The sequence below is a fragment of the Mauremys mutica genome, chromosome 6 (genome assembly GCF_020497125.1).
Source record: "Mauremys mutica isolate MM-2020 ecotype Southern chromosome 6, ASM2049712v1, whole genome shotgun sequence".
In the NCBI taxonomy this organism is placed as follows: Eukaryota; Metazoa; Chordata; order Testudines; family Geoemydidae; genus Mauremys; species Mauremys mutica.
This window is the reverse complement of record NC_059077.1, coordinates 125,613,963-125,638,703: the sequence shown is the minus strand read 5'-3', so window position 1 is coordinate 125,638,703 and position 24,741 is coordinate 125,613,963. Positions and strand designations below refer to the sequence as shown.

At 46.8% G+C, this 24,741-nt stretch overlaps 1 protein-coding gene across 2 annotated transcripts in view; it reads left to right on the top strand.

The window, feature by feature from the left end:
- The window catches only part of LOC123372882 (neuronal acetylcholine receptor subunit alpha-7-like), a 131,839-nt gene that overhangs the window by 78,150 nt on the left and 28,948 nt on the right, over positions 1–24,741 (top strand). For both annotated transcript variants that reach the window (XM_045021458.1, XM_045021460.1), the window contains 5 exons: positions 709–818; positions 2,141–2,220; positions 3,746–3,913; positions 10,872–11,066; positions 12,778–12,864. In XM_045021458.1, coding sequence (XP_044877393.1) covers positions 709–818; positions 2,141–2,220; positions 3,746–3,913; positions 10,872–11,066; positions 12,778–12,864 — 640 coding nt within the window. The remainder of the gene's footprint in view (positions 1–708; positions 819–2,140; positions 2,221–3,745; positions 3,914–10,871; positions 11,067–12,777; positions 12,865–24,741) is intronic.

The window sequence follows — 24,741 nt, the reverse complement described above, 5'->3', positions numbered from 1 at the left end:
CCTTTTTATAGTATCAGCAGGGCCTTAATTAGAGTCAGGTGGTCACATTAACTTAATGGCCTCACCTGACTCTTTGCAGGTTAATTAGAGTCGGGTGTTCTCATTAGCCTGGAGCAGCCCCTGCTCTGGTCAGTCAGGGAACAGAAAACTGTTAATCCAGTGGCCAGTATATCTGCCTTCTGCTATTTTGCTGTTCCCAACTGGCCTGGGTCTATCACACTAGATACTCTGTAGTCTTCAGTCAAGAATTTGTATTGATCCCAAAGTTCAGCAAAAATCCAAATCTGGTATTTTTTTGGGGGAAGGGGAAAATCTCATAAACAATCATTTTGGAATACAGAGTGCAATTGTATGCTTGCCAGGCCAGGCCCTCAGCTGGTATAAGTCACCATCCATCGATGTAACAGGAAATAAATATTTCTGTATAGATTTTTCTAAACAACAAATATGTTAAAATATAATAGTCCAAATGTTGTCATTACACTGCGAGCTCCTCAGTGCACACACCTGTCTTTTCATTGTCGTCACTTGTTATTAACCCCAGAACAGTCATTATTGTGTTATCGTTGGTATTGCTAATATTAATTATCTTCCCATGGCACCCAAATGTGCCAGGCACCTTCCAAACATACAGGGAAACATTCCTTTCCCCTATGATCCTATATTGTAGAAATGATAAATAACATTTGTGTCTATATTTTCCTATAGTCCTGGATTGACGTTTACTTGTCTTGGGATCAGTCTGCATACCCAGGAGTCCAGAACTTACGATTTCCCGCTGACCAGATATGGGTGCCAGACATTCTTCTGTATAACAGGTACGGAAGGTTTATAAGTACTGAGACAAACACTGAGTCAGTTCATCCCCTGGTGTAAATCAGCATAGCTCCATTGACTTCAGCTGAGGATCAGGTTTATGGCCTCCAAACAATGGAAACAAACCCAGACAAGTGCTGCAGTACAGTGAAAAGTCTAGATGGAAGCACAGAGTTATCTTAACAATGCTTGTAAAATAGAAATGGCTTGAGGCCTTTGGCCATGATCTGAATAATGGAAGATTAAGTTACGATTACTTATCTTGTGCTAATGTAAATAATTATGCTGGTTTCATTTGATGTTTGTGCTTTTGTAGTCTTCTGGTACAGCCTTATGGAAAATTAGATAATGTTAGCACTTAAAAATATCACAATTACATATAGCTAAAAGACTACACATAGGGACCAACAAAGCCCAGGAAACTTGATAGAAATAGTCCTACTAGCTTCACTGGGAGTTGAATCAGGCCCTAAGATAGTAAGATAATTATGAAGTCACCTTCAGTTCAGAGGGAGTGCAGGACAATGCCAGCATGGGAAAGTCTGAGATAGCCATTTTGAAGACATGTTGCATAAAATATCAAGATCTGAAGGGTTGGATTGTTTGATTCAGTTTGGATAAGTATCCAGCAGTCTGGAAGCTTCCACAAACCTCAGCTAACTCCTGAAATTATAGAGCTCCAACCCGCAAGGTCTGCACACAACATTGTGCCTATTATTACCATTGGTATCTCTGTAGCACCTCGGAGCCCAGCCATTGACCAGGCCCCACTGCTCTAGGTGCTTTACAAACACAGAACAAAAAGCCCCTAAGAGCTTACAGTCCAGATCCCTGGGCACCCACAAAGGCCTGCCACCAGGTCATCTGAGCCCCTGACAGTTCCCTTCCTTCTCCGGCCCTTCACCGCTGGCCCAGAACTTCTTGCTCTCAGTGAAGAGGAGCTGCAGTTCCAAGCTCCTGCTATGCTAGCACCTAGTACCTCCACAGCCTTGGCATCAAGGGTGCTGAGCTCTTCTGAAAATCAGGCCATTTCAGTGAGTTGCCTAAATGGGAGCTGAGCTCCTTGCAGCATCTCTCCCTCGTGACTGGGGCCGTCTGGGGGTCCAGCCAGCTAGCTGAGCAATGGATCCTTTGTCCAACAGACCTAAATCTTGATAGAAGATCCAAGCTCAGTCTGGAGTGAGCTAGAGATTCCAACTAATGCTATTTTACAACGTTTACCCACCTGTCCCTAATCCACTATTCAGAAATTAATGAGCGCTACCTTATTGTTCATCACATTTTGAATTCAAGGGCCTGTGGGTTTTTTTATGTTGTGTTTTAGTGCGGATGAAAGATTCGATGCCACATTTCACACGAATGTGTTGGTGAATTATTCTGGATCTTGTCAGTACATTCCTCCAGGTAGGAGACTGATTTTGTTTGTTGGTTTAAATCAATTTACTTTAATAGCATCAATCAATTTTCCTATTTAGAGAATGAATTGTATCACTTTAAAAGCAGATCTGGATGAGACGCTCTGTGCACTCTATGGTGGGGACAGACTTCCGAAAGAATTCAGTTTCTATTTTAGGCCCCTAAATACACGTCAGATATTGAAAAGTGTTCAGCATCCAGTGGCTCCCACTGTGACAAAAAAGTTTAGCACCATTCAGTGCTGAACCTTTTGATGATCCGGCAGAAACACAGGCACCTAAGGAACTTTTACTGCAAACACTTAGGTGGCAATGAGTTTACGGGACTATCGGGTTCTGCAGCAGCTGAGCAGGATTGTATTAATTTCACCAGGGTCCAATTCTGGGATTTAGGTGCTTAAAGTGGCCGGCAAGCATCTAAGTCTCTTTGTGAATCTCAGCCTATCTGCTTATGTCACTTCTACGGCACCACTCCTGTGGTATCTGAGCACCTCACAGCCTTTAGCGGGCTTACCCTCACAGCCCCCGTGAGGCAGGGCACTGCTCTCATCCTTGTTTTAGAGACGAGGAACCGGAGCACAAAGAGACTAAGCGACTTGCCCAGCGTCTGTGGTAGAGCAAAGACGTGAGCCCTGATCAGTGGAGTCCCAGGCTGGTGCCCTGACCCCTGGGAAGACGAACTTCACTGCAGCCAACTGAAATTTAATGGTTCTCAGTCCCAGAGCAGGGATACGTGGGATTCTATTAGCTTAGCTGCAAGGCCATTGTGTAGACAATTGGTATAATGGGGTAGGATCGCCGAGCAAGCTTCCCAGGGCATCTCCACACTGCGTCTGGGAGTGAGTCCCCCCAGCCTGAGTTCGCAAACTAGTGCACATGGGGCTCACACTAGTGCACTGAAAATAGCTGTGCAGACAATGCTTTGACATTGCAACTTGGGCTGTCAGTCCGACCCCCACATCCAACCCCACCCCAGGCTTGAGAGCCCCAGCCTCAGCCCCAGCTATTTTTAAGTGCACTAGGATGACCTAGGGTGGGAGGCTTGCACCAGACACAGTGTAGCCATACCCCTAGAGACCATACACAAGGAAATATGGTGATATGGCCCAAGCATGGCAAAGAAAACAAAGGGGTAAAAAGGCAGGAATTTGTATGTTTGTTGATATCGCCTGAGATGGTTTCTCTGCTGGTGTATGTTGGTGTAGCGAGACTGAACTCAACACGGCGTGCACCCATTTACACCTGGAGAGAATTTGGCCCCTATCTCTTTAGAAACCCTGCATCAGATGGGTCTCTCAAGAATGTAACTGAAAAAGGAAAGTCATTTGGCTCAGGAAATCGTAAGTGCTGTTAGTGGAACAGTTCGATTAGAAATTCTAATCAGAGTCTGCTCAGCTGGATTGAATCTAATTGTAGAGAGAGGCCTGACAGTTCCACAGGATCTCAGCACAATGTCATTTCATTTTGCATTTGCCCTTCAGACGTCTGTTTCCCCCTCTAACATCTATTCTTAGGCATTTTGAAGAGCACGTGTTACATTGACGTCCGCTGGTTCCCTTTCGATGTGCAAAAATGCGATTTGAAATTTGGTTCATGGACCCACAATGGCTGGCTGCTTGATCTGCAGATGCTTGAAGCTGATATTTCCAATTACATATCAAATGGAGAATGGGATTTAGTGGGTAAGTTGGCTCGCTTAGAAATCTAAATGAGTTGAAACTTTAAGGCAAAATGAATACATAGGAATGACGGCTCTTATCTGGACATTTGAAGTACAGGTATTGAAAACTCCTATTTGAAAAGCAATAGAAATCTCACAATTGGACTGCAGACAATGTTTCAAGTGTTTTCTTTCTTGTCCTGCCGAGTTAACTAAAGCTACATTAGAGAGCCTGTGGGTATGCTGCTGTGGGCTCTGATAACCTATGAAATTCTACCAACGTCAATACGTGCAGGGGGTCAGCACAGAACTTCGATCTCTGGGACTTCTACGTGCATAGTGAACATCGAATTACATTTCTGCAACCTATTTAGCCTAAAGGGGATTAGGTTAGAAAGTCTGATCTCAGCAGGAACTGTTGCAAAACCCCCAAACAAACAAACAAACCCCCAACCCATATACCCAGAGCCTGATCTACACTTCAAACTTGGGTTGACATCCCTACAGCAACACGGGTCTGAAAATTCCACAGCCCTGCATGCCCAGGCTACACCAACCTAACCCCCAGTGTAGATGCAGCTATGTCGACAGAAGTCTGTTTCTGTTGACCTAGCTACCCATGCTTGGGGAGGTGGAGTTCCTATATCAACAGAAAAAACCCTTCTGTCATTGTAGTGTGTCTACACTATGGGGTTAGAGACACACAGCTGTGGTGCTGTAGTAGCTATACTGCTGTAGCGCCATCAGTGTAGACATGTCCCAGGACAGCAAAGTCTCTATTCAGTAAAGTCAGTTGCCTCCCCTCCGCTACATCAGGTCAATGCATTCCAAACATTCTTTCTACTGCTCCAGAAGAAAACTGTACTTTTAAAAAGCTGATGCTTCTCACAGACTCTGTTCTTAGACCTGGCTTTTTCAGATCTGATTCAATCTCACTTATTCAGGTGTAAATGGGGAGCAAAGCCACTGAGGTCAGAGTAATGCCAGTATAAAAACAGGCTAAGCGAGATCAGAATCAAACTCTTTCATCTCTAAGGTGTATTAGCTTTATGCCCAGTAGAGATGTCAAGTTCAACCCCAGAGGAGGAAAGTCCTGAGCTTCTTTACAGAGTTTCTACCAGCCATTTCAGGGAGCAGCACAGGAAATGTGCGTATATAACCCACACCCATTCTGTGTTGCTCTGTCTGCATCTAGGGGTGGGGTGGGCCCCATATAGAACTTGATTAGCGTGCTACAGCGTGAGCTTGGTTACATGTGGCACTTCCCATAGCTGGAGGCTGGCAGCTGCAATGTGAAGTCTGAAGGCAGAATATCTCAGAGGAGAGAAACTAATGGGAACCAGCAGGATTCTATTTTCAGGAAGGGTAAAGGACTCCACTGGGCAGGGAAAACCCCAAAGGTCCATCCCACTCAGTGCTGCACTGGTTTTCAAATAAAAGCAGCAAAGAATCCTGTGGCACCTTATAGACTAACAGACGTTTTGCAGCATGAGCTTTCGTGGGTGAATACCCACTTCTTCGGATGCAAGTGGTGGAAATTTCCTGGGGCAGGTATATATAAGCAAGCAAGAAGCAAGCTAGAGATAACGAGGTTAGATCAATCAGGGAGGATGAGGCCCTGTTCTAGCAGTTGAAGTGTGAAAACCAAGGGAGGAGAAACTGGTTCTGTAGTTGGCAAGCCATTCACAGTCTTTGTTTAGTCCTGAGCTGATGGTGTCAAATTTGCAGATGAACTGGAGCTCAGCAGTTTCTCTTTGAAGTCTGGTCCTAAAGTTTTTTTGCTGTAGGATGGCCACCTTAAGATCTGCTATCGTGTGGCCAGGGAGGTTGAAGTGTTCTCCTACAGGTTTTTGTATATTGCCATTCCTAATGTCTGATTTGTGTCCATTTATCCTTTTCCTTAGAGACTGTCCAGTTTGGCCGATGTACATAGCAGAGGGTCATTGCTGGCATATATTACATTGGTGGAAGTGCAGGTGAATGAACCGGTGATGGTGTGGCTGATCTGGTTTGGTCCTGTGATGGTGTTGCTGGTGTAGATATGTGAGCAGAGTTGGCATCGAGGTTTGTTGCATGGATTGGTTCCTGAGCTAGAGTTACTATGGTGCTAGGGTTACTATTGTCCAGGATGGGTTGTAGATCCCTGATGATGCGTTGTAGGGGTTTTAGCTGGGGACCCAAGAAAGAAACCAACAGGACTCCACTGGCCATCACATACAGTCCCCAGCTAAAACCCCTACAACGCATCATCAGGGATCTACAACCCATCCTGGACAATGATCCCACACTTTCACAGGCCTTGGGTGGCAGACCAGTCCTCGCCCACAGACAACCTGCCAACCTGAAGCATATTCTCACCAGCAACTGCACACCGCACCATAGTAACTCTAGCTCAGGAACCAATCCATGCAACAAACCTTGATGCCAACTCTGCTCACATATCTACACCAGCAACACCATCACAGGACCAAACCAGATCAGCCACAACATCACCGGTTCATTCACCTGCACTTCCACCAATGTAATATATGCCATCATATGCCAGCAATGCCCCTCTGCTATGTACATCGGCCAAACTGGACAATCTCTAAGGAAAAGGATAAATGGACACAAATCAGACATTAGGAATGGCAATATACAAAAACCTGTAGGAGAACACTTCAACCTCCCTGGCCACACGATAGCAGATCTTAAGGTGGCCATCCTACAGCAAAAAAACTTTAGGACCAGACTTCAAAGAGAAACTGCTGAGCTCCAGTTCATCTGCAAATTTGACACCATCAGCTCAGGACTAAACAAAGACTGTGAATGGCTTGCCAAGTACAGAACCAGTTTCTCCTCCCTTGGTTTTCACACTTCAACTGCTAGAACAGGGCCTCATCCTCCCTGATTGATCTAACCTCGTTATCTCTAGCTTGCTTCTTGCTTGCTTATATATACCTGCCCCAGGAAATTTCCACCACTTGCATCCGAAGAAGTGGGTATTCACCCACGAAAGCTCATGCTGCAAAACGTCTGTTAGTCTATAAGGTGCCACAGGATTCTTTGCTGCTTTTACAGAACCAGACTAACACGGCTACCCCTCTGATACTTGGTTTTCAAATACTCCTCTACAGGTTTTTGAGCTCAGGAGAGTGCTCTGTTTGGTTATTTCTGGCTTGAAATCCTGCCTTCAACAAGCATCGCTGAGGAACACATTTGGTCTTCGAGTTGCCTGCGCTTGTTCCCGCAGGCCTGGATGGAATTGTGTCAGCTCTCACATCACTCTGACGGTGGCCAATGCAATAATGGGGTTAGATAAGCAGCCTGCCTAACACAACCAGGGCCTGCTCTTCTAAAGAAGACCCATTCTCTGTGTCATCCTGACACACTGGTGCTACACACTGCACACATTACAGTGGATCTGACCTGTTGACCCTTAAGCACCAAAGCAAAACAGTGAACAGTGAAGGAAGAGAAGATCCAGAAGATACAACCAGAGGAGAAAAAGGTGATGGGTGCTGAGTCTGTGCTGCCACTGTGGACATTGTCAACAGTCTACTGCACACTGGGTGCGATGGACAACTATTGAAAGCCAGCCTGGAGCAGTGTCTCCAGACATCACAGTCACTAAGGGTGGGGAAGGCAAACTGTAGATACCCATTTCTGTTCCCTGCCCCCCAAGCACTCCCTTGGAGATAGAGTTGTCTCTGTGGCCACCACACCAGTTTCTCCTTCATCCAGGCCCCTTTAAGAACTCCCCTCTTTAACTCCCCCTCGCAGGCTTTCCCTGGCTAAAGTGCTACAGGAGCCAAACGTGCTCCTCAGAGCTGCCCCTTCCAAGAGCCCCAGCTCCACAGTCTCCTCTTCCCCCCATTTCCTGTCTCTAATAGTCTCAGCTACTGCCTCCAAAACACCCCTAGCCTGCAGCTTCCTGCTGCCTTTCAGACTGGAAATCACCTCATTCCTCTCAGATGGGGCTCAGCTCGTAATCAGAACTGGCGTAGCCCCAGGTGCTCCAGCCCATGGGCAAGCCACCATGTTCAAGCTGGCATCTTTCCGGTTCAGTCAAAAGTCTGACCTGGGTTCCTCTTATGAGCAAACCAGACAAACACAAAACAGGGGAAAGAGCAAAAGAACAGCAAATGCTAGGACATGGCAGCAGCTGTCACATTTGCAGTTCAGCTGCTAGAAAATTAGAGGCACAGTCTACAGCCTAACCCAGTTAGTGACTAGGTGACTCTAATCATCCTGCAGCCAGTCGGAGGGTAAATCTCCTCTTCCCAAGGCTGGGATGCTCAGGACTGCTTGTAGCTTGTCACAGCAAATTGTTGCAAGGTTAGATTTCCCTGGCCGGCTAAGCAGGCTTCTTGTTAAATAGAAGGTAAGAAGAGCGATCAGAAAGAGAGAGAGGGGACTACTGTGGGGTTGGGAGTAGCAGAAACTTTACATTCCCATCTCCGAGGTACTGAAAACACAGCCATGGAGGTGCTGCTGATGTGGCCTGGGCTACCTTAACTCTGCATTTTTGTCCTTTGACTTTTCCAGTTTTCCTTAATTAAAAACAAACCCTTTGAATTTCCTGACTTTGAGAGTCTGTTTTCTAAAAACAAAACACAGAAACATCAGCTAAGGCTCTCTCCATCTTCCCTTCAACTTACCTGTCTTTACATTCTTAGCTGCGGTGTCACAGAATGGGTGTGTCTCAGAATCACCTTGGAATTTTCAGTTCTCTCTTACAAAAGTCACCGTGACATTTCAGCGCATATTATAGGTCCTGTTTTCAAAAGGGGGCCAGCAGGTCCCAATGGGAACAATGGAGAATGCACACCCTTCTGAAATTCTGGCCCTTATCATTCTAAGAAGGGCTGAATGGCCCTCCGCAAACCACACTGAGAGCACTTGTGGGGGTGTACTGGCATGCTAATAAGTGGATCAGACTTCAGAGATGGTACAGGGTGTGCATGAAATCTCATGGTGCTCTCCCTTCCACACAAACCAGACCAGGTTACATTAAAATTAACCATGCCACCTTTCCAAAAAACAAAGGCACCAATTCTCATGGGGTTCCTAAGCCAAGCTGTTTTCCAGATGAATTTTCAGAAAATGTGCAGACAATTTTCCAGCTCTGATCTTCCACATCGCCATAGCTGAATGCCTGTCTGAGGACTACCAAACTTTCCTAAAATATCCACCCCCATCTGTCAGGGTGGCACAGAAGAAATTTCAGCTGGATCCCTTGAGTTTTGCCAGCACTGGGGGAAAGGAACTTATAAAAGACAGTGAGTTACGACCTTAACTGCAAAAACTACCATCTGTCTAACACTGGGTTTTTCCTGCTGAAGAGAACTCAGCTGTGAAAAACTGGCTGAATATACGAAGGATGAGTCTGCTGTAATTCAACTGCCATATGTTTCTCCATTAATGAGTTATTGTGGCAGGGACTGCTAAGCCAGCCCTCTGTCACTCCAACTCCAATTAAGGGAGGTGAATTGGAGCTGGCTAGAGACACCTGTACCTGATTGACAAAGGGGAAACAGCAGCAAGTCTAATTAGCCTGGGGCTGCACAAAAGCCTCAGAGGAAGGAAGCCAGGGGGCAGATGGAAAGGGGGAAAGCCAGAGGGTGGAAGCATGTCTCTCCTAGCTGTAAAGGCCGGGAAGTCCTTCAGAGTGAAGCCCCCGTGCTGTATATGGCAGGAAGGTGGTGGGATTGCACCCTGTAAATAAACTGCACCGGTGACGGCTGAGCCAGAAGGTCTCGGAGTGATTTTTGGAGAAGAGCAGAGGCCAGACCAAGGGGGGTCCTGCTATGCCCTGCTCCAGGTATATTGTTTCCAAAAATAAAAATTGAAAACCAATATGCCATCTCAGAATAATGATTATATTTGCAAATCCTGTAGTCACTACATGTATACAGTGAGCAAAGTGACAGGGAAACTATCTTTTTATATTTCTAGAGCTCCTTTAATCTCAAAGTGGTTTAGGACATAAGAATCATTTCTTTACTGCATACAGTAGGTGTGGAGGGAGCCAGCCAGCAGAAGTTGTACTGCACAGTAGTGGAAGAAGGGAAGTTTTGACCAAGAACCTCAGAGCAAACCAAAGAGTTGTGGGATTTTTAATAGCTACACTGCACAGAACATACCTATGTTTTTAATGTCTCATGCACACACTTCATTCTAATAACTTGCTTTACCTTAAAAAAATAAAGTTGCCTGTTGGGATTTGAACCTACAGTTTGAGCATTTTGGCAGCTGGCAAGCTAGAGGTTTACATCACTGAACTAGTTCTAGTGATAGGAAAGCAGCAATTTGAGAGGCAGTGTGGTCTAGTAATGGGCATCCTGGTTCTATTCTTGACTCTGCCACTGACCTTTTGTGTGACCCTGGGCAAGTCACTTCACCTCTCTTTCCCCATCCCACCCTTTGTCTATTTAGACTGTAAGCTCTTTGGGGAAGGGGCTGTCTCTTACCATATGTACAGCTTCTAGCATCATGGGGCCCATCTCTCTGAGGCCACTAGGTGCTACGGGAATACATGTACTAACAATGATCTAAACCAGGGGTAGGCAACCTATGGAACGGGTGCCGAAGGCGGCACGCAAGCTGATTTTCAGTGGCACTCACACTGCCCAGGTCCTGGCCACCAGTCCAGGGGGCTCTGCATTTTAATTTAATTTTTAAATGAAGCTTCTTAAACATTTTAAAATCCTTATTTGCTTTACATACAACAGTTTAGTTATATATTATAGACTTATAGAAAGAGACCTTTTAAAAACTTTAAAATTATTACTGGCACACGAAACCTTGAATTAGAGTGAATAAATGAAGACTCGGCACACCACTTCTGAAAGGTTGCCGACCCCTGATCTAAACAGAATGCCTTTGAACATAGGGTCCGATGCTCAGAGGCATGAAGTGTTGACTGGAGTTGAGTGCTACACAGCTCCAGATATCAGGCCAACCGCAGCTCTCTCCACCTCTGGTTTCCTCCTGCGCAGGTGTCCCAGGGAAGAGGAACGAGCTGTACTATGAGTGCTGTAAAGAACCGTATCCAGATGTGACGTACACTGTAACCATGCGCCGGCGCACTCTCTACTACGGCTTGAACCTACTGATTCCCTGTGTCCTTATATCTGGCTTGGCATTGCTTGTGTTCCTGTTGCCTGCTGACTCGGGAGAGAAGATCTCTTTGGGTAAGGAAAATTAATTCCTCAGCTCTTCCTAAAGATGTGGCATAAAAGGGAGAGTAAAAAGCTCAGCCTACTATGGACCTTGGCTAGGTGGGGAGGGATAGCTCAGTGGTTTGAGCATTGGCCTGCTAAACCCAGGGTGGTGAGCTCAACCCTTGAGGGGGCCACTTAGGGAACTGGGGTAAAAATCTGTCTGGGGTTTGGTCCTGCTTTGAGCAGGGGGTGGGACTAGATGCCCTCCTGAGGTCCCTTCCAACCCTGAGATTCTATGATTCTAGTGGGGAGCCCACTCAAAGCTGCAGACACTGTAGCAAGACAGCTTTCTTGGGGTCAGCTTGAGGAACCATCACTCACATTAGTGAGCACTGACCGCAGGTAGCCCTATTGATTTGGAACTATGTAAGTTCAGCCATTTGTATTGAGCTGAACAAGGTGGTGATACAGCTTCCTGCTGATTTTAGGTATTAATAAGTGGCTGGCCTTGATTTGGATTATTCTCTGGCTCCGTGCTTTGACAAATGAATGCGATTTACCAGTTCTGCAGGATAGAGTTAGACATCTCCATTGGACTAGGTGGAACAGTGGGTTAGGGCAACTGTCTCTTCCTTCTGAAGGCTGGAGTTCATAGCCAAGTCACAAGGCCAGAGAAAGCAGGTCTCAGGGGTAGGCCTGGGCACATGCATGAAAGCAACAAAGGCTTCCTGAGTTGAACAGTGATTACACATGGCTAAAAGGGACTGAGCCACCAAGCTAGGAAACAAAGGTTGTGACATCTGGGCCTGTCTAGGGGATGTTAAAAGAGTATTTGAACAAAGTTCCAGAGCTCTAAGGACCCAACTGTGATACTTTGCTCATGGAGAGTAGTGGTCCTGGGGGTTACTCATGGAGGGACATATGACAATAGGAGTAAGGGGTCAGAATCCAGATTAGGGTGGGAGTTTCAAAAGTGGTCAGCATTCTTTGCCACCATTGACATCCATGGTAAAAAAACACATTGACATTAATGGGAGCAGAGGTGGGCCACCGAGGAGTGCTGTTCAGAATCCCACCGGTAGTTAATAGATGGACCTTCTCTGGCCTGCGTTCTGCAGGAGCTCACACTAGGTGCTCCTAATGGATTCTTCTGGCCTTAAAATCCAGTCTTGTCTATGAAACTCGATAAATCCTGGAGCAATGACAGACCAGGTGGAACTCTGAGACCATTTTGAGACCTGCAGTTTGTTGGAGGAGGGAGTCTGAATTTGTCTCCCTTGGGTGTACCGGTGAGAAGCTAGGAAGCATGGTTACCTGCACAGTGGAGAGCTGGGATTTGAGGAGGCCAGAATAAAGAGAGCTAGAGTAGGCAGGGAAAGAGGAAATGGTGGAGTTCAGAGTGGAAGAGTCAAGGCAACAAGGTGCACAGGCAAGGTGGCAGTGATTGTGTTCATCAGCTTTGCAGTGCAGGAGGGAGAGAGCTCTGGGTCGAGGGTTATTGGCAGCCAAGGCAAATAGGAAAACTGGGGATAAGGGGGACAGAGAGGAGATGAAGATGCACTGGAGGATGCGTCTTGCCCAGCAGAGGCTCTTCTCTTGGAGACGCGGAAGTGGAGATGAGCTGGAGATGGGCTTGCTTAGCTAGTGAGCAGGCCGGGGTTTTATTTCATAGCCAAGATGTTAGTGGAATGGCCATACCAGTTCAGGAACAGTCATACTCATCCTTTCTTTTCCCTCCCAGGCATCACTGTCCTGCTGTCCCTGACAGTGTTCATGCTGCTTGTGGCGGAGATCATGCCTGCCACCTCGGATTCCGTCCCTCTAATAGGTACGTGCGTTTTCCACGTTACCTGCACCCAGGGCTGTGAGCTTGCTTCCCAGGCTGTTTTGGAATGGCTCCATGTCGTGGCTGGAGACTCTCTGGTCAGTAGTGCAGGGGGCAAGGCACGTGTTCAGGCCGTACAAGCAATGCACAGGTGGAAAGCCAGCTTCACGTGTAAAGGTTTGTGTGAGGGGAGCAGAAGGGCCTGGAAAATACTGAATCAGCAGGTAACTGACCTGGGAGTTAACACTCAATATGGGGTTTGGGGAGGTGAAGCACAAGGGCTTTATGATGTTCCCAGAACCCCAAGATACAGGTATAGGGTGGGATTTTCAGATGCATTCAGCCTAGGCCTAACTCAGTGCTAGTGAACCCAGGGGGAAAATCCTCATTGCCATCAATGGGAACAGAGTTGGCCAGTGCCAAGCACTTCTGAAAATCCCATCCCTAGCCACCTATCTCCAAATGTCACTGTCTGAGCGATAATTCCCTCTCCTCCTCCCTGTGAGCACCCTCCAGCCTGTGAGTGAGCACACTCAGCACCCCTCACTAGCCCCTCCCTACCCACCTTCCACCTCTGTTCTCCTTTGCCCTTCTCCTAAAGATGGGAATCACAATTAAAAGGAATACTGGGAAAACCCAACTGCATTACTGATGCATTTTCAACACGCCGAGTGAATGGGCCAAATTAGCTCCTTGGTTGCCCCCACTGCAGCTTGTTGCTCTCCTCTGGACTTTCTCCAATTTATCCACATCTTTCCTGAAACAGAGTGCCCTGAACTGGGCACAATACTCTAGCTGAGGCCTTATCAGCACAGAGTAGGCAGAAGAATTACTTCTCGTGTCTTGCGTACATCACTCCTGCTAATACATCCCAGAATGCTGTTCAATCTGCAACAGTGTTACATTGTTGACTCTTATTTAATTTGTGATCCACTATAACCTCCAGATCCTTTTGTGCAGTGCTCCTTCCTAGGCAGTCATTGCCTATTTTGTATTTGGGCAATTGTTTATTCCTTCCTAAGTGCAATACTTTGCATTTCTCCTCATTCATGCACAATGCAAGGTACTGTGTCTAAGTGTACGTCTACACTGGGGGGGGTGGAAGTGTGTTCTTACCTCGGGTTACGGTGGTAGTGAACACACTGCAGCTCCGCTTTTAACGTGGGTTAGTAGGTCAAGTTCCGCTTCAGGCAGCCCTATAGGCATTACCTTGAGCGGCTAACCTGAGCTGATGTCTTCCCTGCTATTTTAACCCAAGAGAACTGAGGCACAGGAGGGCTAAGTGATTTGCCCAAGGCCACATAGGAAGGCTGCAGCAGAGCCGAGAACTGAACCCAGAACACCTAAATCTCAACCCAGCGCTTTCATCACCTTCCTTTCTAATATATTCTTTTGGGAGAGTCAAATGACACAGAAGATGAGGGAGTCATTCTTATTCCTCTAGAGAAATTGAGTTGTCAGGAGAGATTGATTGCTTGCTCTTGGGCACACTGATAGTGTAACGGGTCGGACTCACCCCTGCGGCGCCTCCTACTGGTTGCTCTGGGGAATTAGCTCTATTCCAGCCCGGAGCGCCCTCTGCAGGCCAGTGATCCACCTGTTTGCTACTTGCCCGAGTCCCTCCCAGGACCCCGGTGCCTCTTTAACCTGTAACTGGGTTTCCCCCTCCCCAGGGAACCCCCACCTTCTATCCCCACCTTGCCTCAGTGTATGGCTACTGCCAGGCATTGTCTAGCCCCACACTCTGGGCAGACTGCAGTCTCAGCCAACTCATCCCTGGCAAGGAGGCTTTGGACCTGCTGCTTTGTCCTACCCCTGGGCTGCCCTCTGCAACCCACAGTACCTTTGGCCTATAGCTAGGCTGCAGCCTGGGGCTTTCCAGGCTGGAGTTCCCCAGCTCCTCAGCCTTTCCCCAGCCCTGCTTCACTCAGGTACCTTCACTCTAGTTTCCAGCAGCCAGGCCCATCTCCCTCTGAAGGCAGAGAGAGATTGCCTGGGTTCCTGGCTCATAGCCTTTTATAGGGGCCAGCTGTGGCCTGATTGGGGTGTGGCCCAGCTGCGGCTACTTCCCCAATCAGCCCAGCTTGAGAGCAGCAGCTCTCAAGCCCTGCCAAGCCGCTTTCAAAACCCTGGAGCAGGGATCCGCCCTGCTACAGGTAGTAATACCAATAAGCTTGCAGGTTAGGATGCCGGTTGAATTTCTTCAACATCACCAAGGCCCAGTGAAAGGGAAAAGCTTGACTTGTAGGGTACGTCTTCACTGCATTAAAAACCTGAGCCTGGCCCGTGCCAGCTGACTCAGGCTCCCGGGGCTCAGGCTAAGGGGCCGTTTAATTGCAGTGTAGACATTCAGGCTCGAGTCTGGGCCCTAGGACCCTGCAAACATCTACACCACAATTAACCCCTTAGCCCAAGCCAGCGGGCACAGGCCAGCCGTGGGTGACTAATCACAGTGTAGACATAGCCAAAGTTACTTTGGAAGTCAGATACACAGCAGGCTACAGAAAAGTTAAGTAGCTACTGTGAATTATGTATTAATTATATTGCAGTCATGCCTGCAGGCTCCAATTAAGATTGTGGCCCCACTGAGCTAGGCATGTTGATGACGCCCATGTTCATCCCGAGGGAGAGAGAGCAGGCGATCACAAACATGCCAGACACTTGCTCCATGTCACATATACCAGTGGACAATGAAGGCCTTGCAAAGACTCCATAGTATGCAAATACAGCTGCACTCATTCCAGGTGGCTTGAGGCAGCACGCATGGAAATACTATGGAAGCATTACAGAGTATGCTCCCTGAAGAGTTTGTTTCAGATCATGGCCCTCCATTTGTTTCAGAGGAATTTAAAATAGTCTTTAGGAGAAACTCAGGGATGGACACGAGATCAGCTGCTGATCAGACTGCATTGCGTAAAGACAAGAGGCGTCAGGGTATCATAGGTCCCACTGAGAGACAGCTGTTTCATAAACCTCAGCTATGAGGTATGTGTGATTTATGCAGGCCAGAGTTAACAAAAGAATTGGATGACAATCTTAAGGACTCTCAGCATGTGCTTCCCAACAATTGCGCAGTTGAGGAGGCTGTTGTCTGTAGGACCCCTGCCTCGTGTGTTGCAGAAGTTGGAAGGTGTGTAGTGAATGAGGCAGGGGACAGCAGGAAGAGAAATGAAGGTCTCATGGTTAGGCCAGTTTAATGCCACCCTGGTGAACTGGAGTCTATCCCTGCCTCTGCCACAGGGTTACTGTGTGATACTGGGCATGTCACTTAAACCAAAACGATCCTCATTTTCTGGGTTACGCAGGGGTCTGAATGGCAGAAGAGCTGAGGGCTCACATCTGCAACTGAAGTTAAAGGGAGTCATGCTTTGAACACGTGAACTGCTATATAGACTGCTACGTACTCAGAACAATCAGATCCCAGGTGTCTCAAACTAGGCACCCAAAATCAGTGGATACTTTTGACCTATAGCTCTGTGCCATTGTTCTCTGTCTGTACAAGGGGATACCACCATCCCTGGACCTCACAGGGGTGTTGTGAAGATAACTTCAGTCCTGTTTGTGAAGCACTCAGTGATGAGCACTGCACAGAAGCCTCTGAGACAATTAATCACTCTGTCTTTGGAGCAGGGTTTGAATAGTGCGCAGAGAACAAAGCCTGGGGCCATACATTGAACCACCAGAAGAAAACAAAATACTGTCCAGCCTGTCCACTGACTTCTCGAAAACATAGTATTTGATTGTGTAATTAAAGACAGTATCATAATTCATACACACAAAGGGGCTGAATCGAGCCTGCACAGGCAACCTTCAAATTTGGCATTTTGGAGTGCTTGGCTTTGCAACCTCAACGTCCGTTTCAGGGAGTTTGTTGTGTGTAACAGCACTATAGAAGGTTACAGCTCAAAACGCAAAGGAGGCACCAGAGGGGGAGCAAGCGTGAAATGCTCTTCCAGCCAGCTCCCTGCAACCACAACTCAAATTCAAAGCTCCCCTAAGAACACACACATCTCATTGCTAATCACAGGGGAGGGACGTGGCATATGGGTGCTATGTAACCACACAATTCATATGCTGCAGGTGGGATTTTCAAAGCTGCCAAGTCATTGAGACATCCTATTGAAAGGCTCCTGAATAATTGGGTTCTAGAAGCCCAATGCTGCCTATTTAAATGAAAAAAACACCCTCCTCGCCAGCAAAAGATGAGTGCTGTCCACACAGCTAACATCGTTCGGGGAAGAGGTGTTCCTACACTGGCAGAAAAACTCCTCCTGGCTATGGACACTCTGTCTATACTAGGGGCTGCACCGGCCTAAGGCTCTGTAGTGTACACAAAGCCTAAAGGTGCTTCATACCAATGCAGCTATTCCCAGATGAAAAGGGGAGTAAAGTATACCAGTATCAAGCACTTATAAATGGATATAACTGTGCCCACACTCGTGGGAATTGTACTGACTTCACTGTTTCAGTAGAGACGTCACACCCTGACCCTACATAGTTATACCATTACAAAACCAGTGTGTAGACTGTAAGGGAAAGAAAACAGAATAACCACCGTGGTTCCAGCTCCTTCTCTCCACCTCAGTACTGGCCAGAGGAATAGATTCACCACATCCTTTCATCTCTTGCAGAGCACGAAGTCAAGGAGCTGATGTGACCCATTGAGACTGTCGTCTCAAGACTAAAACATGCTGTGTTAGCACTTAGCACCTCACATTTTGCAGTATTTTCCCCCAATGCCTAACCAATTAGAGCATGTCTGATGTATTTAGAAAAGCACCTTTCAAAGCTGCCATGTAGGTCAAACACGCTTTGTTCCTTTCATCTGTTCATTAGAGTCATCTCCCCTGTGCAATGCTGTAAAAGGATAAAGCTCCATGCCCCAGAACTGGAAGCTCCTGCAGGCTGACTTCAGCTATCTGGAAAATGAATGTTTAAAACATTCCCATGGCTCCTCAGTTACTGTCACCTGCTGTTCACCTGTCACAGTGTGATGGTAAATCAAGTCTGTCCGTGCTGGGCCATCTCTAGTGTAGACTGTCTGCATGCCATGGAGCATGGCCAACCTTAGGACAGAACAACCAGAAGAATATAATATTGTGCCTATAGGTCAAACTCCAGCACAAACTCAACAGGCCACTCGAGAGAGATTATTCAGGGACCTGCTAGGTCTGTGAAATCCTTGCTCAGGGAGCCCCCATGGAAATGGGCTTTGTAGCATAGAGAGGGTTTGGGATCTGAATATTTATTCCCACCCCCCTTGCTCCCATGGCAAGAAGCCCCCTCCCCACGCAGTGGCCATTCAGGAAGGACTAGGATTTCCCTATGATGCACATTGTCCCATTGGGGGATATACCAGCTTGGTGTTTGTTAGAATTGTAACCATTCTGCCAGTGGTGTCAGCTGCAATAAGACAGATTCAGCATTTAGGGGCTTGAGCTCCCAGCCTGTAATGTGGGAAAATTAACTGCCTCCCCTCTGACCCTGGGCACCTCTGAGAGGCAATACTTCCCCTCTCACAAGCACTGAGGCTGTGTATAGCAAAGAAAACCTTTAATAAATAGGGAAAAGCAACCCAGCATTAACGTGGGAAAACACCACAACTGTGATTCAAAAGCATCTGACCATAAGCAAACATGTCCCCCCCCAGAGTACGTTGGGCAGCGTCCTTGGCCTCAGTTTCTCACCTTACGATGTGAAAGTCCAACAACCAAATATTCCCTTAACACACCTCTCCCTCAACTTCACCCCAGTCACAGTTGCTCTCCTAGCTCAGTGAAGATCCAGTGTTCAGAGGTGTGTTCATGTAACTTCACTTCCCACCCCTGGGAGGGGAAGGCATCAAGCAACACATCAGCTGCTGCAGCGGCCGCAGCAACTGGCTGCCATTCACTCTGCTACTCCCTTGCTCAGTGCTTAAGGCACTTCCCTAGTTGCTGGTGGGGCGGAGGCCTGGGACCACCCACTGCTCTGTGTCCCAACCCAGGGACCCTATAAGGATCAGCCACCTGCTGCTTCCTTTAACTACTTGCTGTTGTGCCTTCTTGGGCCACTTCCCTTTTTAGCCCCAGTCCCTTCCTTGTTTGCCTGGCTACAGTCAGCACTGATCTGTCCAAGTCGAGCTTTTCCCTTTCACTGGGAAAGTAAAACATGCAGCTATCAGAGACAGGCTGGTTATTGGGTTAATAGATAAAAACTGTTCACAGCAGCTACCACTGAAGAGAGAGAGAACCCTACCCCCAGCTATACAGATAGTAAAGCAACCAGAGTTACTCAAACAGAAGAAAAGGCAGGAGCAACTTGAAAAACCTGAAACTAGCATAGACGCTATAAACAGATACTTGAGTATTTAAAAATCATCATCATAAAACCCCTAAGACAACGAGAGAGAAATCCCAAGCTGAGAGGGACAAATTCAAGCCTACATGCACAAGCTGTAGAAAAAGTCATATCCCAGAGATGATGCATATTCAGACAGAGGTACAAGGTGTAATAAATGCATGAAATGTGGACATTTTGCACCTGCTTGATGTACCATAGCAGTCAGGGAGTTGACTCATATTACAGACAATCAAGAGCTACTGTTTCTGGGATCTATGACTTGTGATGACAGAGCCTGACTGGAGAGCAAAACTGAATATTCATGACAAGAATACTGACTTTAAAATTGACTCAGGAGCTGATGACACAGTCATCTCAGAAGGGGCTTACAATCACCTTCAACTCCTTCCAGAGCTGAAATTAAGTGACACAGCTGTGACTAGCCCTGGAGTTATTCTGAACTGCATGGGCCAATTCACCATAGAAACACTTTATAAAGACAAAAGCTATGCAATCAAAGGACCACAGACCAACAGCCTTCTCAGCAGCAGCGTTGTAGCCATGATGACCCTAACGAGAAAGGTGGAAGAACGTGATGAAATATATGGTGATTTTGGACTTTTGAAAGGAGATCCACTACAACTAACCTTAAGAGACAATGCTGAATGTTGTACTGTACATACAGTTCACAGAGTTAAAAAGAATGGAGCAGGTTGGTACCGGTTATACAGAAAAATAGAAAAATATGAAGCTGCGTAATCTTGAAATAATGAAACAGTTGGGAGGGAAAAAATATGCCCTCCCAACACTGGATGACTTCCTCCCCAAAATGAAAATATGCTCTAAGTATTCTACAGTATTCTCTAAGATAGCTGCCATAAGTAGCTGGGGGGAGGGATAGCTCAGTGGTTTGAGAATTGGCCTGCTAAATACAGGGTTGTGAGTTCAATCCTTAAGGGGGCCATTCAGGGAACTGAGGTAAAAATCTATCTGGGGATTGGTCCTGCTTTGAGTAGGGGGTTGGACAAGATGACCTCCTGAGGTCCCTTCCAACCCTGATATTCTATGATTCTGGCAAATTAAAAAGTTAACTTTGCACCTGAAGTTTTTCAAGGACAGATGGCAGAACTGTTAATGAACATAAATGGAGTTGTAATTTTCATGGACAATATTCTGATGTATTACATGGAAGAACATAACAGAACCCTCAGCCAAGTCCTAAGCCTAATCAGTCAGTCTGGACTGAGACTAAATAAGGAAAAATGTATGTTCTGCCTACCCCAATCAAGTTTTGGGACAGACAACAAACAGACATGGAATCAGTCCTAGCCCTGAGGAAGTAAAGGCAATTCAAGAATTGAATGCACCAACTAATGTACCAGAACTGAGATGTGTACTGACAATCCAGACAATCCAGGAAGTTTTTGGAAAGTGTAGGGGACAATTTCCTGGTCTTGCTGGATGAATGGACTGTAAGGTGGATAGAAAGCTGGCTAGATCGTCAGGCTCAACCGGTAGTGATCAACGGCGCCATGTCTAGTTGGCAGCCGGATTCAAGCCGAGTGCCCCAAGGGTCGGTCCTGGGGCCGGTTTTATTCAATATCTTCATTAATGATCTGGAGGATGGCGTGGACTGCACTCTCAGCAAGTTTGCAGATGACACTAAACTGGGAGGAGTGGTAGATACGCTGGAGGGTAGGGATAGGATAAAGAGGGACCTAGACAAATTAGAGGACTGGGCCAAAAGAAACCTGATGAGGTTCAACAAGGACAAGTGCAGTGTCCTGCACTTAGGATGGAAGAATCCCATTCACTGTTACAGACTAGGGACCGAATGGCTAGGAAGCAGTTCTGCAGAAAAGGACCTAGGGGTTACAGTGGACGAGAAGCTGGATATGATTCAACAGTGTGCCCTTGTTACCAAGAAGGCTAACGGCATTTTGGGCTGTATAAGTAGGGGCATTGCCAGCAGATCGAGGGACGTGATCATTCCCGTCTATTCGACATTGGTGAGGCCTCATCTGAAGTACAGTGTCCAGTTTTGGGCCCCACACTACAAGAAGGATGTGGAAAAATTGGAAAGAGTCCAGCGGAGGGCAACAAAAATGATTAGGGGGCTGGAGCACATGACTTATGAGGAGAGGCTGCGGGAACTGGGATTGTTTAGACTGCAGAAGAGAAGAATGAGGGGGGATTTGATAGCTGCTTTCAACTACCTGAAAGGGGGTTCCAAAGAGGATGGATCTAAACTGTTCTCAGTGGTACCTGATGACAGAACAAGAAGTAATGGTCTCAAGTTGCAGTGGGGGAGGTTTAGGTTGGATATTAGGAAAAACGTTTTCATTAGGAGGGTGGTGAAGCACTGGAATGGGTTCCCTAGGGAGGTGGTGGAATCTCCTTCCTTAGAGGTTTTTAAGGTCAGGCTTGACAAAGCCCTGGCTGGGATGATTTAGTTGGGAATTGGTCCTGCTTTGAGCAGGGGGTTGGACTAGATGACCTCTTGAGGTCCCTTCCAACCCTGATATTCTATGATTCTATGATGGCAAATAACCTTGGTTAATACCAACAAGATCTTTCTACAGTGACAGAACTACTGAATGAAAGTCCAACCCCTCTTGAGTATGGGGGCCTAATCAAGAAATAGCTTTCAAAAAGGTAAAAGAAATTATCTCAACAGCTCTAGTTCTCTAGTACTACAACGTGAATAAACCCACGAAAGGTCAGTGTGGATAGAAGCACCTATGGCTTAAGTGGTGCACTGTTGCAACAACATGACTCAGAATGGAAGCCAGTTGCATTTTGCTCTTGCACTCTTACAGAAGCTGAAAAATGCTCTGCACAGATTGAAAAGGCGTGCCTGGCAAATGTATGGGCATATGAGAACTTTTACAGATATCTCTGTGGACTGAATTAATTTACACTGATGACAGACCATACACCTCCTGTAACCCTCATCGATGGGCAAAGACCTGGATCAAGCACCGCTGAGATGCCAATGTCTATGGCTAACGTTGATGTGATTTAACCCAATTGCTAAATACATTCCTGGGAAAAATCTGGTAGCAGCAAACACTCTGTCACAGAGCCTGGCATCACACTCACTACCCTTGACCTTGAAGATGACATAAGATGGATGTGGATGCTGTGGACACATACAGACCAGTGCCAGAAAAGAAACTACTCAAGCTACAAAAAGAAATCTTGAGGGACACCGAACTTCTGGAAGTTCTAAATTACATTTGGGGTGGCTGGCCCAAGTATCTAAAGGACATGAAGGAAGTGACAAGAGACTACTTTGCCATGCCTGGACAATTAAGTGTGTCAAATGGACTTATGATTAAAGGCAACTGCATTGTAATTCCAAATGAAATGAGATAAGGAATCCTAAACCTCATCCACGATTGGCATCAAGGACTAACTAAATGCTGTGAATGGGCTAACCAGTCAATGTGGTGGCCGGGCATCAGCAAAGATGTATAAAGAATAAAAATATCTGTGTGAACATTACAGAACTAACAAACCAACATAACACAAAGAACCTTTAACAACAACATCCCTATCAGAGAGACAAGGTGGGTGAAGTAATATCGTTTATTGGACTAACTTCTGTTGATGGGAGAGCCAAGCTTTCAAGCCACACAGAGCTCTTCTTCAGGCCTGGGAAAGATACTCAGAGTGTCACAACTAAAGACAAAGTGGAACAGATTGTTTAGCATAAGTAGTTAGCACATATTTCAAGGGGCCATTCAAGGTAGAGCAGTCCATTAATACCTCGGTAGTCACAGGATGAAAAGAGGGGATTAGTGGGTTACAGATTGTTATAATAAGCCATAAATCCACTGTCTCTGTTCAGTTCTTGATATTTAGATTTAGTAGAGTAATGAATTTAAGCTCCCAGATTCATCTTTTGAAAGGATTGTGCAGGTTTCCTTTGAGGATGAGGACTGAGAGGTCAGATATAGAGTGATCACTTTGTGAAAAGTGTTCACCCACAGCTGATGTGGTGTTTTTGTCTTTTATCATTTTCCTGTGTGAGTTCATTCGAGAGCCTAGTGATTGTCTGGTTTCACCCACATAGTTGTTATTGGGGGCACTTAGTGCACTGGAGGAGGTACGCCACATGTTGTGATTAGGCATGTGTAGGATCCATGGATCCTGAAAGGTGTGTTGCGGTGGGTGGAGTGTTGATCATGATACCAATGGAGATATGTCTGCAAGTTTGCATCTGTTTTTTTGGCAGGGTCTGGTGCTGCTTTGAGCTGGTGATGATGAGGTGGGGAGGTGTTCTGCAGGCCAGAAGGTGGGGTTCAGGAAAGATTTCTTTCAGGATGGGGTCCCCGTTGAGTATGAGTTGCAGTTGTTTGATGATACCCCATATGGTTTCTGGTGTGGGATGGTAGGTAACAACTAGGGGTATGAGGTCAGAGAGGATTTTATTTCTATACTGAAGCAGGTTTGCTTGGGGTATTTGGGTTTCCATTTGATAATGAGATCTACTTCTCTGGTGGAGTGTCCTTGTTTGGTGAAGTGGTTTTAAGTGTTTGAAGGTGTATATCCCGGACCTTCTTCTCAGAGCATATTCTGTGGTATCTGAGTGCCTGGCTGTAGATAACAGATTTCTTGGTGTGTGTGGGGTGGTTACTAGATCTAGGCAGGTAGGTGTGGAGATCTGTGGGTGGGATATTACCTCACGTAGCAGAGACGACCCCTAACTCTGGATGGTGTGGGGGCATACAATTTAAAGGCTTGGGAGGCCATGTGACCACTCCATTCCCGCTGTACCTCCCACACCTGCTCAAAGCCAGCACCATCTTGCCCCCACTCTCCTCAAAGCTCCTTCCCCACTTACTTCTTCAATCGCCTCCCCGCTGCAGGTGCAGCGTGGGCCGGAGCAGGCTTCAGACACCTACTCCTGAGCATTTAACTGTGGCTGCAGGCAAGGAAGGGACGGGACTCAGAGGGCTTCCTTGTGCCACCTCTGGTGGAGGTGCACTGCCAGCACCATTCTCTTCCCTGCTCCAGGTGCCTCCTAGCTGGGCTCAGCAGGTGTGCTAGGTATTGGCACCTTTCCCAGGTGTGTTTCCCTCAGCCGCGCTGAGCCCGACTCCCTCCGTGGCAGAAATCTGGGGGAGGGGAAAGGGACATGACCTCGCGTGCTCCCACCATGTGTTGCCTCTGTCACTTAACTTATTTCTCTAATAACTTGAGACTGCCATGGCTACAACTACACTGCATACAACAGCCCGACCCAATGGACCTTGGAAGAGACGAGCTGCAGATCTATGCAGATTCAGAGGACATCATTACCTGGTTGTCATGGATTATTTTTCCAGGTATATAGAAATAATGTATTTGAAAGACATAACATGTTGCAGTGTTATCAAGAAACTGAAGTGCACTTTTGCTCATTTTGGTGTTCCAGAACAACCAGTGATGGACAACGGACCAAAATTCACTGCAGCAGAACTTAAGTCATTCCAAGTGAAATATGATTTTGATCATATTCCTAGCAGCCCACATTACCCACAAGCAAATGAAGAGGCTGAGAGAGCTGTACAG